The sequence below is a fragment of the Mus caroli genome, chromosome 4 (assembly GCF_900094665.2).
Source record: "Mus caroli chromosome 4, CAROLI_EIJ_v1.1, whole genome shotgun sequence".
Classification (NCBI taxonomy): domain Eukaryota; kingdom Metazoa; phylum Chordata; class Mammalia; order Rodentia; family Muridae; genus Mus; species Mus caroli.
The window spans coordinates 4771674-4784249 of NC_034573.1; the positions used below are offsets into that span (position 1 = coordinate 4771674).

Here is a 12576-nt window from a genome sequence, read left to right on the forward strand (position 1 = left end):
TAGCTGTCTTCAGACACTCCAGAAGAGGGCGCCAGATCTCATTACGGATGGTTGTTAGCCACCATGTGGTTGCTGGGATTTGAACTCTGGACCTTTGGAAGAGCAGTCGGGTGCTCTTAACCACTGAGCCATCTCACCAGCCCCCTTCTTTTTTTTTTTAAGAATTATTTGCCAGGCGTGGTGGCACATGCCTCCAGCACTCGGGAGGCAGAGGCAGGTGGATTTCTGAGTTCGGGGCCAGCCTGGTCTACAGAGTGAGTTCCAGGACAGCCAAGACTACACAGAGAAACCCTGTCTCGAAAGAAAGAGAAAGAAAGAGAGAGAGAGAGAGAGAGAGAGAGAGAGAGAGAGAGAGAAAAGAAAAGAGAGAGAAGAAAGAAGAAGAAAGGGAAAGGAAATGGGAAAGGGGAAAAGGGAAAGGAAAAGGGGGAAAGGGGAGAAGGGAAAGGAAAAAAGGAAAAAGGAAAGGAAAGAAAAGAAAAGAATTAATTATTTTATGTATATGGGTACACTGTAACTATCTTCAAACACACCAGAAGAGGGCATTGGATCCCATCACAGATGGTTGTGAGCCACCATGTGATTGCTGGGAATTGAACTCAGGACCTCTGGAAGAGCAGTCAGTGCTCTTAACCGCTGAGCCAGCTCTCCAGCCTAGATGGTCCTCTTGAAAGTTGCATCCACTTTGCTAACCAAGGAACATTCATGTGTATCATCACATCCATCTACAGAGGACATTTATTTATAAGCATGCATATATATAAAACATCAACTACGCAGACTTTTGTACAGCTTTAGAATTTCACATGGTATCTGTCATTTCATGCACAGCCTGACTTCCTTTCATTTAATTTACATGATTTCATCCTGCCCTTCCATTGATAGAGAGAACAGAGGCAGCAGGGCCTCTCCCAGTGAAACAGGAAGCTGAAGAAGCTAAGGCAGATTGACTAGCCTCCATTACTGTTTACCTCATCCCAAAGAGTAGCCCCACCAGCAACACTGCCTTGAGATAGGGATTGAAAGCCACTGTGATCTAAGGCTTCTGGCAGTAAAGTACATAGGATCCAAATAAAGTTAGAGAATTTGAATGAGGTCTTTATTTAAGCTCCCTCGTACTAAAGTTTGCTTCGTGTTTTCATAGGTCTTCCCATCAGTTTGTACTTGCTTTGTCTTGGTGTATATTACTCTTCAGTGCTCACTCTACACATGACTTGCAGTTAAGTCTCTTTTTGATGGTTTTAATCAAGATATTTTAATTTTCTGATGAGCATTGACCACATTCATTACTCTGCAGTTTCTTCAGGGCTTGCTGACTTGGCACCTGTGCGCTTTCTCCTGTAGAGCGCTGCATCTCAGGCCACACCCTAGTAAGAGATGCTGCTGGGTTTGACCCAGCAGAACCTCGTTCCCCTGGAACTGGTGTGCATCTTTCAGAGGCATAACATCATCCCATGCCTATAAGCTTTCTTGAAAGGAATTTAATTGTTCTATTTTTCTAAATATAATTTTAATTTCTTTCAGGAAACAATGTAAACTATATAAAATACTTAGTGTAGTGGCGTGCCAATAGTAAGCACTTCATAGATTATTGGTTATTTTAGCACAGACAAATTGATACATGTAATTGCTTTCAGAATTTGAGAAGGAAATTAAAGATTTTTGGCTACAACACTACAAAGTCATTGTCTTGCACAACACCTTCTTCTCTAGCATCTGTTCAATATATTTAAGTGATGTGTCTATCTTGCCACCAGGTGGCAGTATGATATGTAAGGAAATCAATGCTAGTCTGCTGTTTTGACTTAAAAGCTGTAAAGCCATAATAAAAAGTGTGCTGCATCATCCCTGCCCCGCATCCCTCCAGCACACTCAGAGTGTCGTGTGTGTGTCGTGTATGTTGTGTGTTAGGACCCAGTACTGCCCAGCACTCATCTTCCATGAGTTAATGCAGAAAACCCTTTTCTCTCTCCTGGCCTAAAAATGTAAGCTCTTGTGCTTAGATTCTCCCAGCCAACTGGTGTTAGTTCAGCTGCAGTGGAAACTGTGCCCTCTCTTATGGTGTCTGTACTCATCACGTACTCAGTGCCCTTGTCGGTGATGAGCGCAAAGCATCAGGATAGTTAGTTAGTACCTGAGCGTTGTTCTTGAATTATACCCATTTATAGTGGGGCTGCTGGTGGTGCTTGCTTAGTTGGTTTGTTTTGTCTGTTTGTAGACAGGGTCTCATGTAGTCCAGGGTGGCCTCAAACCCACTGTGAGGCCAAAGCTGGCCTTCAATTCCTGATCCCCCTGCCTCCACCACCCATGTGCTGGGATTGTAGACATATCTGCTTTATACAGTGCTGAGGATCAAACCCAGGGCCATGTATATGCTAGGTAGGCATGCCCTCTCCTACTCGTGCTGTGCCCGCAGCCCTGCATCTGTAACACTGTTAGATAGAGGTGACTTGGGCTGGCTGCACAGGTACTTGAACTTTTGCCGTATACCAGTGCCATTCAGATAACTGCTACCAAGGGCTGAAAGTCAGTGCCAGAAGTAGAAGGCAAGAAAAGTGATGACTAATGAAGAAAATGAATGTAAAGGACCAATGGTAGCAACTACTCAAAAGATGGTGAAGGAGCAAAACTGGTGATGCAGGATTACAGTGCTAAGACAGAGCAGTGCACAGGAGCAGAACACACCACTTGCTGGCTATAGGGAGTTACCTGTGCTTCATAAACATGTGTCTGCCGGGACATCGTTTTATCCGTTTCTCAGAAAATTTTTGCCCTGGGGTAAAAAAAAATAAAAAAAATGCCTTGTTGCTTGCCCCCTTCCTCTTAGTAAAGCCAAAAAAAGAATTTTCCCTCAAAGATATCTACATAAACTAAACCCAGCATTTCAGCTAGGTACTATGGTATACTCTTATAATCCCAGGGGTCTGAAGCAAGGGTCTGAGGCCAGCTGGGGTTGTATCGTGAGACCCTGTCTCAAAAAACAAAACCAGAAACTGCATTAGATACTTTACATGTCGCTAGGAAACAAATACCTAACAAAAGGGAGGAAGGTTCCCAATTTAGGAATGCATTATAGCAAGGATGACAGAAGCTTGAGGCAGAGGCACATGGTGCTCACAGTGAGGAGGCAGAAAGATAGGTGAATTGCTGGCCTCACTGAGAATCAGACCTGGGCTGTGTGTTAGAACTGCTCCTCCTGTTCAGTCCAGAACAACAGTCCATAAAATGCTGCTGCCCAGCTGCTGATGCTCTTCCTAGCTCAGGTAACCTAATCTAGACAGTCGCTGACTGGGGTGCTCAGAGGCTTGTCCCTAGGTAACCCTAAAGCTTGTCAAACTGACAGTATGAACTAGCACTTGACAAATATCTGTGAAGCTTGATAAAAAAGGAAGAGTGAAATTAGCATTTTTAAATATATATTTATTCTTATTGTGTATGTATGAGTGTTCTACATTTATGCATGTATGTATGTATGTTCACCATGTGTGCTTCTAATACCAGTGGAAGTCAGAAGAAGAGATTGGATCCCCTGGAATCAGGAATTATACACAGTTATGAGCTGCCATGTGGGTACTGGGAATTAAACGTAGGTTCCCTGGCAAGGGCACCAAGTGCTTTTAACCATTGATCCATGTCCATTAAAATTATTATTTTTAATCCCAGCCAGTTTGTTATTATATCCTTGAATATTTCTCATTACTGAAATTTTTTAAATCTTGAAAAGAGAATTTTTGATCACCAATGAGTCTTAATAGTGTTGGTTTAATATTCATTGTATATGGAGAATCTTCATTCTAGCCAGTTTAAAATCGGTGTGCTGATGTCTGCGTGTGGCGTGCTGGATTGCACCTTCCAAGGCATTGTTAAATCAGTCACTAGTCACCAATAATATATAGTAAATGTTCATTTTGAAGTATCAAAAACTGCTTTTATATCATATTTTCTATATTGTACTTAGGTAGAAAAAAATTTAATGTCCTCAGTGTTTAATCAGAAAATTACAGACTTAGAGGTGGCATTATTCAACAACTACTCCATTGAGAGACTGAATGATAATGAAAAATTTATAACCATTTATATATTTCAATTCAAAGAAAATTAATTTCATGCCTTCCAGATAGAAAATACATCTCAAATGTGTTACAACTATGCTTTTTAAAGTGTGTAATAAAGTAGTAAATACTGTTTAGGGAATAAAATTAGTATAGTAACTTGGAAATTTCTACATAGCATAGCTTTCTTGTGCCTGGTTTAATATGATTTCTCAACAAGTTAGCCAAACAACAGTTTGTCTAACTGGATGAGTCTCTCTGTACTAGGTTAGGATTAGCGCTGTTTGTTTCTGTCAAGTCTAGCAATGTTAGCCCTCTCACACATAGTGCTCTACATCTATGAGACGTGTAGTCTGTCTGGCATTGTGCTAGCATGCACATGTGGGTGCTCTACATATGTAGGACCTTACAGTTTGTCTGGCAATGTTAGCCCTCTCATAAATGGTGCCCTACATATATGGAACCTTGTAGTCTGTCTGAGAGAGATTGTGTTAGCTCCAATAGAGTTGCATCCTCAGAGTCTGTGTCTTTGAATTCGGTTAGCTAGCTTTCTGAAGCCATCATTGTAATTGACTTGTTAGCAATCAAGTTACATTTTTACTTCTTTATAGGGATAACTTGAGTTTTGAAGAATATGGACCAGTTCTTAGTTGGCTGAAACCAATTTCCCCTTCACCTTAATGCCAACACACATGAAAACCGTGCTTGCGTCTTAAGTGCCTTGTGACTCATCAGTGATTAATTATTCTCATTATTTTGTGGCAAATTCTCATGACCCTCTGTGATGAATTGATCAGCCACTTAGAATGTATGCATATTCATACCTCCGTGTCCCTGCCACACTCGTTCAGATCTCCTTTGCTGACTGGGGTGTGCTTGGTACAGTAATTGAGCTGCCGTAGATTGATTACTCTGGGGAGCTGTAAGGCCTTTAAAGGTGAAAACGTAACAGTCCTGTTAATTGGAAGCAAAAGCTACGATAGCAACTTCAGCAGTCAAATGTTTCCAGTGTCTAAATGAGGAGAGGTAGGATTTCTACCTCTCTGTGAGCCCTTTACTACTTAAAATGTCCATCAGATCTGTGCTGGTGGTTCGCAAGACCTCCTGGGAGCTTCCATAAGATACTACTTGAAGATGTCTTTCCTCATCACACTGGTTAATACTCTACTTCTCTCAAATCTGATAGTTCAGACCCTATCAGAGTTTGTGCACCCTCTGTAGCACTGATGCTATTCACATAAAATACCTTAGATAGACTACATCGGCATAGGATACTTGGGAATAATTTACAGGCTTAATTTGATGAGTAGTTTCTCATGCTCGTCCCAATTTTCTGCAGTGTAGTAGTGCTCTGTGTAGCCCAGGGCAAAACTCTTCAGTGTGAACAGTGTCCCTTTATCATCCAAACCCTGAGTCTCTTCTTCTTACTGTTCTAGATGTATTGAGAGAGTGCACACAGGAACTATGTGTGCACGCATTGCACTTTCTGCCACTGTGCTGCACACATAGATCCCAGCTGCTGCCTCGCCTTCTGTCTCACTGTAGGAATGCTGCCATTGCTAGACATGGGCCACTATATCTGGCTTTTGAAATGTGTTCCCAGGATTGAATTTGAGTCTTCGGGGTTTTATAATAAACACTTTAACCTGCTGAGCCATCTCCTGGCCTCACTGTGACTCTGTCTTTCAGACTGCATATTAAGTATGGCAAAAGCAGTCCCATGTAGAACATTGTCCTCTGAAATCAGCTAGCGCAAACATGTTGGCACGTGCAAAGTCTCTAGTTAAATGGGTTCTCCTGCACACATTTCGTTAAGACATTCTTTCCCCTCCTTGGTGATGATTTGCTTTGGAGATAGAATTCACTTACCATAAAAGCTACACTTTTAATTGTACATTTAGTTAAGTTTTAATTATCTACAGAATTGCACAGCTATCACCACAGTGTAATAATTCAAGAACATTTCTGAGACCCCCCACAAAGAAATGCGAGTGGTCAGTCACTGTCCTTTCCCCTCCTAACCTGCAGTAACTAATGCTGGTTTCTCTGCCTGTGACTTTGACTCTTCTGACATTTCATATAAGTGGGATTGAATTATATTTGTCTTTTTTTTAAAAAGATTTATTTTATGTGTATGAGCACACTGTAGCTGTCTTCAGACACACCACAAGAGGGCATTGGATCCCATTATAGATGGTTGTGAGCCACTATGTGGTTGTTGGGAATTGAACTCAGGACCTTCAGAAGAGCAGCCAGTGCCCTTAACTGCTAGCTGTCTCTCCAGCCCCAGTTATATATGTCTCGTATGTTCTGTGCGTGTTTTTCAGGGGTCAACCACAGTATAAAGGGTGAAGACTAAACCTTTATCCTTTCAATGGCTGAATGTTCCAGCAGTAGCCCACTTTTTAGTTTTCACTCACTAGCGGGAAAACTTCATGTTGTTTTGTATTTTGGCTATTATAAACAGTGTTTGTGACTCAAATGAAGTTTGGCACGAATCCTTGCGTCCTCAGGTTAGAGGGAAGCTTTTGGTCTCTCCAGGGAGGATGCCATGAAGTGTGCCTTGTCCTACATCAGCAGTTCTCAGCTTGTAGGTCTCCACCCCTTTGTGGGTCGCACATCACAGCTGCATATAAGATATTTACATTACAATTCGGAACAGTAGAAAACTCCAGTCATGAAGTAGCAGTGGACTAACATCACAACCCGAGGAGCTGTATTAAAGGAGGCCGCAGCAGTCGGAAGGTTGAGAACTGCGGCTTTAGATACTGCATCACTCCCAAGTGCTTTCCCTTCTCTTCCAGTTTTACTGGATGGTTTCAGGATGAGAAGTTGTTGAAGTTTATCATTGATTTTTATGCATCTATTGTGATGATCAAGGTTTTGTCATTAATAGAAATATACAAAAAATTAATTTTTATGTACCAATTGTTATGATACTGTCAAGAACATTTGTGTGTGTGTGTGTGTGTGTGTGTGTGTACAGGCACACTCATGCCTCGGCACATGTATGGAAGGTACTTTCTGGAGTCTGTTCTCCTTTTTGGGGATCAGGCTGAGATGATCAAGTGCTTATGACAAGTACTTTTACTCTCCATCTGAGCCAGCTTATCTAACCCTGAAGAGTTCTCTCTCAGCGTCATGGTGAGAGGGTAGTACCCACAGAGGCCAGAGGACGGCATCAGATTCCCTAGAGCTGGAGTTACAGGTCATTGTGAACCACTCAGTATGAGTGTTGGGAATCAAACTCAAGTCCTTTGGAGGAGCAGTAAGCTCTCTTAATCATTGAGCCATCTCTCCAGTCCTGTAGAACTTGTGTATAATGTTTCTTTACTGTTGTAATTTTGAGTAATACAAACCAATTTTTCTACTTTATATTTCAGGCATTTATTAACACAGCAAAAGAAATTTATGAAAAAATCCAAGAAGGGGTCTTTGACATTAATAATGAGGTATGTATATGCAAATATTGTTCACTAAACACTAACTTTGAATTGACGTCTACCTAGTATTTGGAGTCCTGATTTTATTATTTATTTTTTATTTCTAAAATGGTTCAATTGATCATCCATTGCCACATTAGTTAGCAGTTGTCTCTCTGAAAGCCTGGTACATCTGGTACAATAGGTAGGTAGGTAGGTGCTCATGTCTCCTGTGTGTGGAGTACGGCAGTGATGTGCTCAGATGCCAGTGGGGTATCACTTACGACATTGGACTCAAATAAAAGGCCCTGTTTATTCATTGCAGACTGTGAAAAATGATGTAAATTACCTCAGGTGCAAAGGAAACCTGCATTTATCCACATGGACTTATTCTTTGGGGAGTAATATATCCAAAATAAATGCATGGCCTGTGGACTCTTGCAACATGGTCTCTGCTGGTATGAAAGAAGGCAATCCTCAATTTGGAAATACTCTCATTAGAGCAAAACACATTTTTCAGAAGACCAAATAAATATACATAATTAACAGTTGGCATAGCTTTCTCTCATGTTATTTTGAACACAGTTTGATCAGCATGATTGGGACAAAGTGTGTCATTTAGATGATTGTGAATGTCCACTAGCTGTCATTTTTACCTAAATCCCCTCTCTGTGTTTATTCTTACTTCAAAACGTTGAAGTAAATAGAATATGTTATTTACTTTCATGTAAGCATTTCTGTTACTTTGTATTAAAGACATCTAAAAGATGCTCTTGGCCAGTACCTACATGAGTCTCTTAGCAGTTTGCATTTGGTTTCCAAAAAGTACCTGATTTTTTTTTTTTTTTTTAAATTTGGAATACTGTGACTTTAAATCTTACCTTTAGACTTACATGGCAATTCTTATTATTGAGTTAATTTAAAGGTGACACCATTTAGAGACTAATCCCCTATAAATTGAACAGTAACTGGCCCTCTGTTTAAAAGATACATGTGCTGTTTCTGTCTGATTTCATACAGTAGCTAACTGCTTTACTGTGCCTTGTGCAGCTTTGATGGTAATGTGCTGTCAGAAGCCAACAGGCCATGCTATTTATTTGGCCTGATGCCAAGGCTGACTCCTTGATTCCTCAAGAAGTTGCTACCAGCCCAGAGGGGGCAGAACCAATGAGCCATAGGGCATGCTTTTTATTAAAGAGGAGTCAAAGAGCGAAAGGAAACCACATCAGCCACTGTCAATAGTGAGCCAGTGCCAGAAGCCCCAAGGCTACTAGAGTTGCAGAACAACTGCCAAGCACCGTAAATCTGAGATTTACTGGGACGGACGCAGAGTTTCCTTAAGAGCTTCATTTCTGGGGCTACTGTATTACTTTTCTCAAAGTGTTGTATTTTTAGGTAAAATCCACTTGAGGGATTGAGGGTTAAGACATAGTGTGAATTTGACGAATGAAAGAACCACTCTGTGTGTGGGTTCTTGGCAACCTGCCATGTCTTTGGGGATCACAGAAATTATTGATGACATAGAACACTCATGTTCCTCAGCCTGCACAGCTGATTCAACATGGAACAGAAATGCTGTCTAAAAGAAAGATTTTTAAATCCAGTTAGAGTAGTGAAGGCTTTGGATAGCTTCACTCTTTGATAAGCATCCCATATACTAATTGTTACAAGTCCTCTCCTCACTGTGAACCTCTCTGACAAGCAGCACTATCTGATTTCTGCTGACCAGTTCTAAAACAACCTCATTCCAAAACATTTCCTCTGTGTTGTTTTTAAAAGAAGCAACAACCCCATTTCAAAAATCTACTTAAAATATTTTTTAGAGTTGTTTGGCAAAATTAAATCACTAAGAATTATGTGAATTTTTTTAAAAAATAATAATCTAGTCTACTGCCTGGTTGAGTCTGCTTTATTTACAGTCCTGCTCTCTTGTACTTCAGGCAAACGGCATTAAAATTGGCCCTCAGCACGCTGCTACCAACGCATCTCATGGAAGCAACCAAGGCGGACAGCAGGCAGGGGGAGGCTGCTGTTGAGTCTGGTGTTACCGGCTAGCTGCCCAGTGGAGCCACGCACTCTCTCACCCTCTTTCCTCATGCTCAGCTGAGACATGAAACTATTGAAATGGCTTTATGTCACAGGAGACTTTAATCCTTCAGATTCTTGTATAACTTTGAATAAATGGTTAATGTTCACTTAAAAAGACAGATTTTGGAGATTGTATTCATATCTATTTGCATTTGATTTTTAGGTCAATTGATGTGATTATTTTTGTTAAATGTTGTCTTGTGCCCTTAACTACGAGCTGAATTGTATTAAACACTACAAAGTCATGGTGAGTATTTTAAATCAGTTTGTGTAGTTAGGTTTCCCAGCACCTGTGGTTACCTAATGTTTAATATTATAGGACTGTCCTCAAAAAGTTTGTCAACTTTCAAGGATATAAGGAAAAGCAGAACTCTTTGACTTCTGTATTTATCATTTGCTTTCTGTATATATAGTTTAATAGCCTGCTTGGGTGTGATTTGCCAAGCTTGAACTCTAATGCATTTGCATACATTCTACCACTGTTCGGAGCTTGAGGCTACAGAAGCACTGTTAGGAATTGCTTGGACACTGACTTTTCAACTTTTTGACATCGTTAACGAGCATGTTCATCTTTTCTTGTCACTAGTCCCAGAAAACCATGCTTCCTGTGGATTACTAAAGGCTGTGTGTGTGTTAACCTGGTTTAATGCCAAAAGCTATTTGTCCACAATTTCTTGAGACCGCTTCACAAAAGGATTTGTTTGCCTTAATGAGTGCTGTTGGGTAAAACACAGTGTAATGAGTGGGAAGGGCAGAAACAGAAACTCCAACACTACACAACTCCCAAGAGCGAGGCCCACACGGAGAAGGCCCGCCATGCCACTTACTCTTCCCTTAGACACAATAATGGCCCCTTTTCTTCACACAGTTTCTAAGTATATTTTCTTGCAGGGCAGTTTGTCAACCTTGATGTACAGTGACTGTGTAAAATTTTTTTCTTTCGGTGGCAACCTATCTATAATCTTTAAAATATGGTAAGCTTACTGTCTGTTTTGAGGGGGATATAAAAATAAATCTACCAGATGGAAAATCCTGTTCAAAGTAGGAAAGTGTTAGTTGTTTACTCACTGTGTGGTTTTACCCTCTCTTTTTTCTCCCTCGGTCTAGAATGAAGTTGTTATAGCAGTGCAAAATAAACTCCTATGTATAAAAGTGTCCTTCTCATGTTGAGCACATTTACTGCCCTGTTCGAGGAAATGCAGCACCAGTGCCCTGGTGAATCATACTGTGATGGCTGCCTTTTATTGATCTTGGATCGATGTTTGTATCATATGTGGTAATATTTTAATAACAACCAGTCATGGAAACAAATACAGCTTCAGTGGTCAGCATGCAGCCTTCAGTGAAGACCCTGTTGTCATTTGTCTTCTAACTTTAAGACACAGTGGATGAAGGAGTAACATTCGGTAGATACGCAGTCTAGACAGCCAACTGGTGCATGGGAACTGAACCTGTTGTGTTTCCATTGTGTTGTTCGAACCCTCACACTATGTATCTCAGCCTGGCTATGAACTCATAGTCTGCCTCCCAGCTACCTAAAGTTACAGCTGTGTGTAACCACACTCAACTGAGTTTTCAGTTTGTCTTTAAGGATATTCTAAAATAACCAGTTGACACACAAGTAGGATCAGCAAGGTAGTCTAGGTACTTGCCGTGTGTTCAGACCCAGAGAATTGCCTGGGAGTTTATAGGCTATCTAGCATATAGTACACAGTGGTACTGCCTCCACAGGTGGAAGGAAAGAACACACACACCCCCAAATTGTCTCCTGCTCTCTACACCATCATCTCTCACATAAAAGTTTTAAAAAATTAAAACAGGTAATAGAATAAACCATACCACATGGGATGAACACAGACTACAGTTCACATGTGATTCGGTATTAATAGAGCCAGCCCAGCATGGCGCCTGCTGTTGCCCTGTAGTAGATAACATTACTTACTCATTTGAAATTAGGATAGGACACTATTTGAAATGCCAGCATACAGTTTAGTATTCACTAGCTTTGTAGTCATGAGTACTGCTCTTAAATATTAAAGGGCAAAGAACCAAAAATTTGATAGAAAAATGAGAGCAGTTAAAAGATAATTCGTAAAGGAAATTAAGGTTATTTTTAAAAAAGTAAAACGGGTTAGGAGAGATGGCTCACCAGTTAAGAGCATTTATGGCTCTGCAAAGGACCTGGGTTCAATTTCCAGCACCCATAATGGCTCCTAACAGCCATTGTAACTTCATTTCCAGGGAATCTGATTCTCTCTTTTGGCCTCCATTAGCATGTGTTGGTGCACATAAAATACATGCCAACAGGGCTGGAAAGGTGTCTCAGAGGTAAAGAGCACTGGCTGCTCTTTCAGAGGTCCTGCCTGAGTCCAACAGGAGCCAACATGGTGGCTCACAACCATCTGTGATGGGATCTGATGCCTTCCTCTGGCTGCAGGCATGCATGTAGGCAGGACACTGTATACTTTAACAAATAATTTTTTAAAAAAATACATGCCAACAAAACACTCATACAAATCTTTTTTTTTTTTTTAATTAAATGCAAAGATGGAGCCTAGGGATGTAGCTCAGTTGTATAGACATGCCCACCAAATGTGAGGCCCAAGTTTCATCCCTGAGACCCAAGAGTTTTTAAGCATAAATGATAGATGTGTTGATTTGCTTCCCCAACATTTTTACCCTACTAACATTGGATACCTTATGTACACATGAGTATTTGTTTATTTTAAAAAATCAAGTGGGAAACCAGTAAAATGATTCATCTTGTAAAGGTGCCAACCACCAAGCCTGCCACTTTAAGTTCAATCCCTGGGTGGCACAAGGTAGAAGGAGAGAATTAATTCCCACAACTTGTCCTAAAAATTTCAAGGGAAGTCAAGTTGCCAGTTTCTCCCATAAAACTGGACAAATTCCGACATTCTGGAGATAACCATGACGATGTAATAAAGCTACCTTCTCTTGCTGTTGTCTTAGCTGTCCAGATCTCTTCCGAGACCCGCCTTGTTGGTGTTAGC

General features: G+C 40.8%; 1 protein-coding gene across 1 annotated transcript in view; it reads left to right on the forward strand.

Moving 5' to 3' along the window:
• The window catches only part of Rab2a (RAB2A, member RAS oncogene family), a 73451-nt gene extending 62732 nt beyond the window's left edge, over positions 1 to 10719 (forward strand). The window contains exons 7-8 of the mRNA XM_021160387.2: positions 7436 to 7504; positions 9415 to 10719. Coding sequence (XP_021016046.1) covers positions 7436 to 7504; positions 9415 to 9510 — 165 coding nt within the window. The 3' untranslated portion in view covers positions 9511 to 10719. The remainder of the gene's footprint in view (positions 1 to 7435; positions 7505 to 9414) is intronic.
• The last annotated feature ends 1857 nt before the right edge of the window (positions 10720 to 12576 follow it).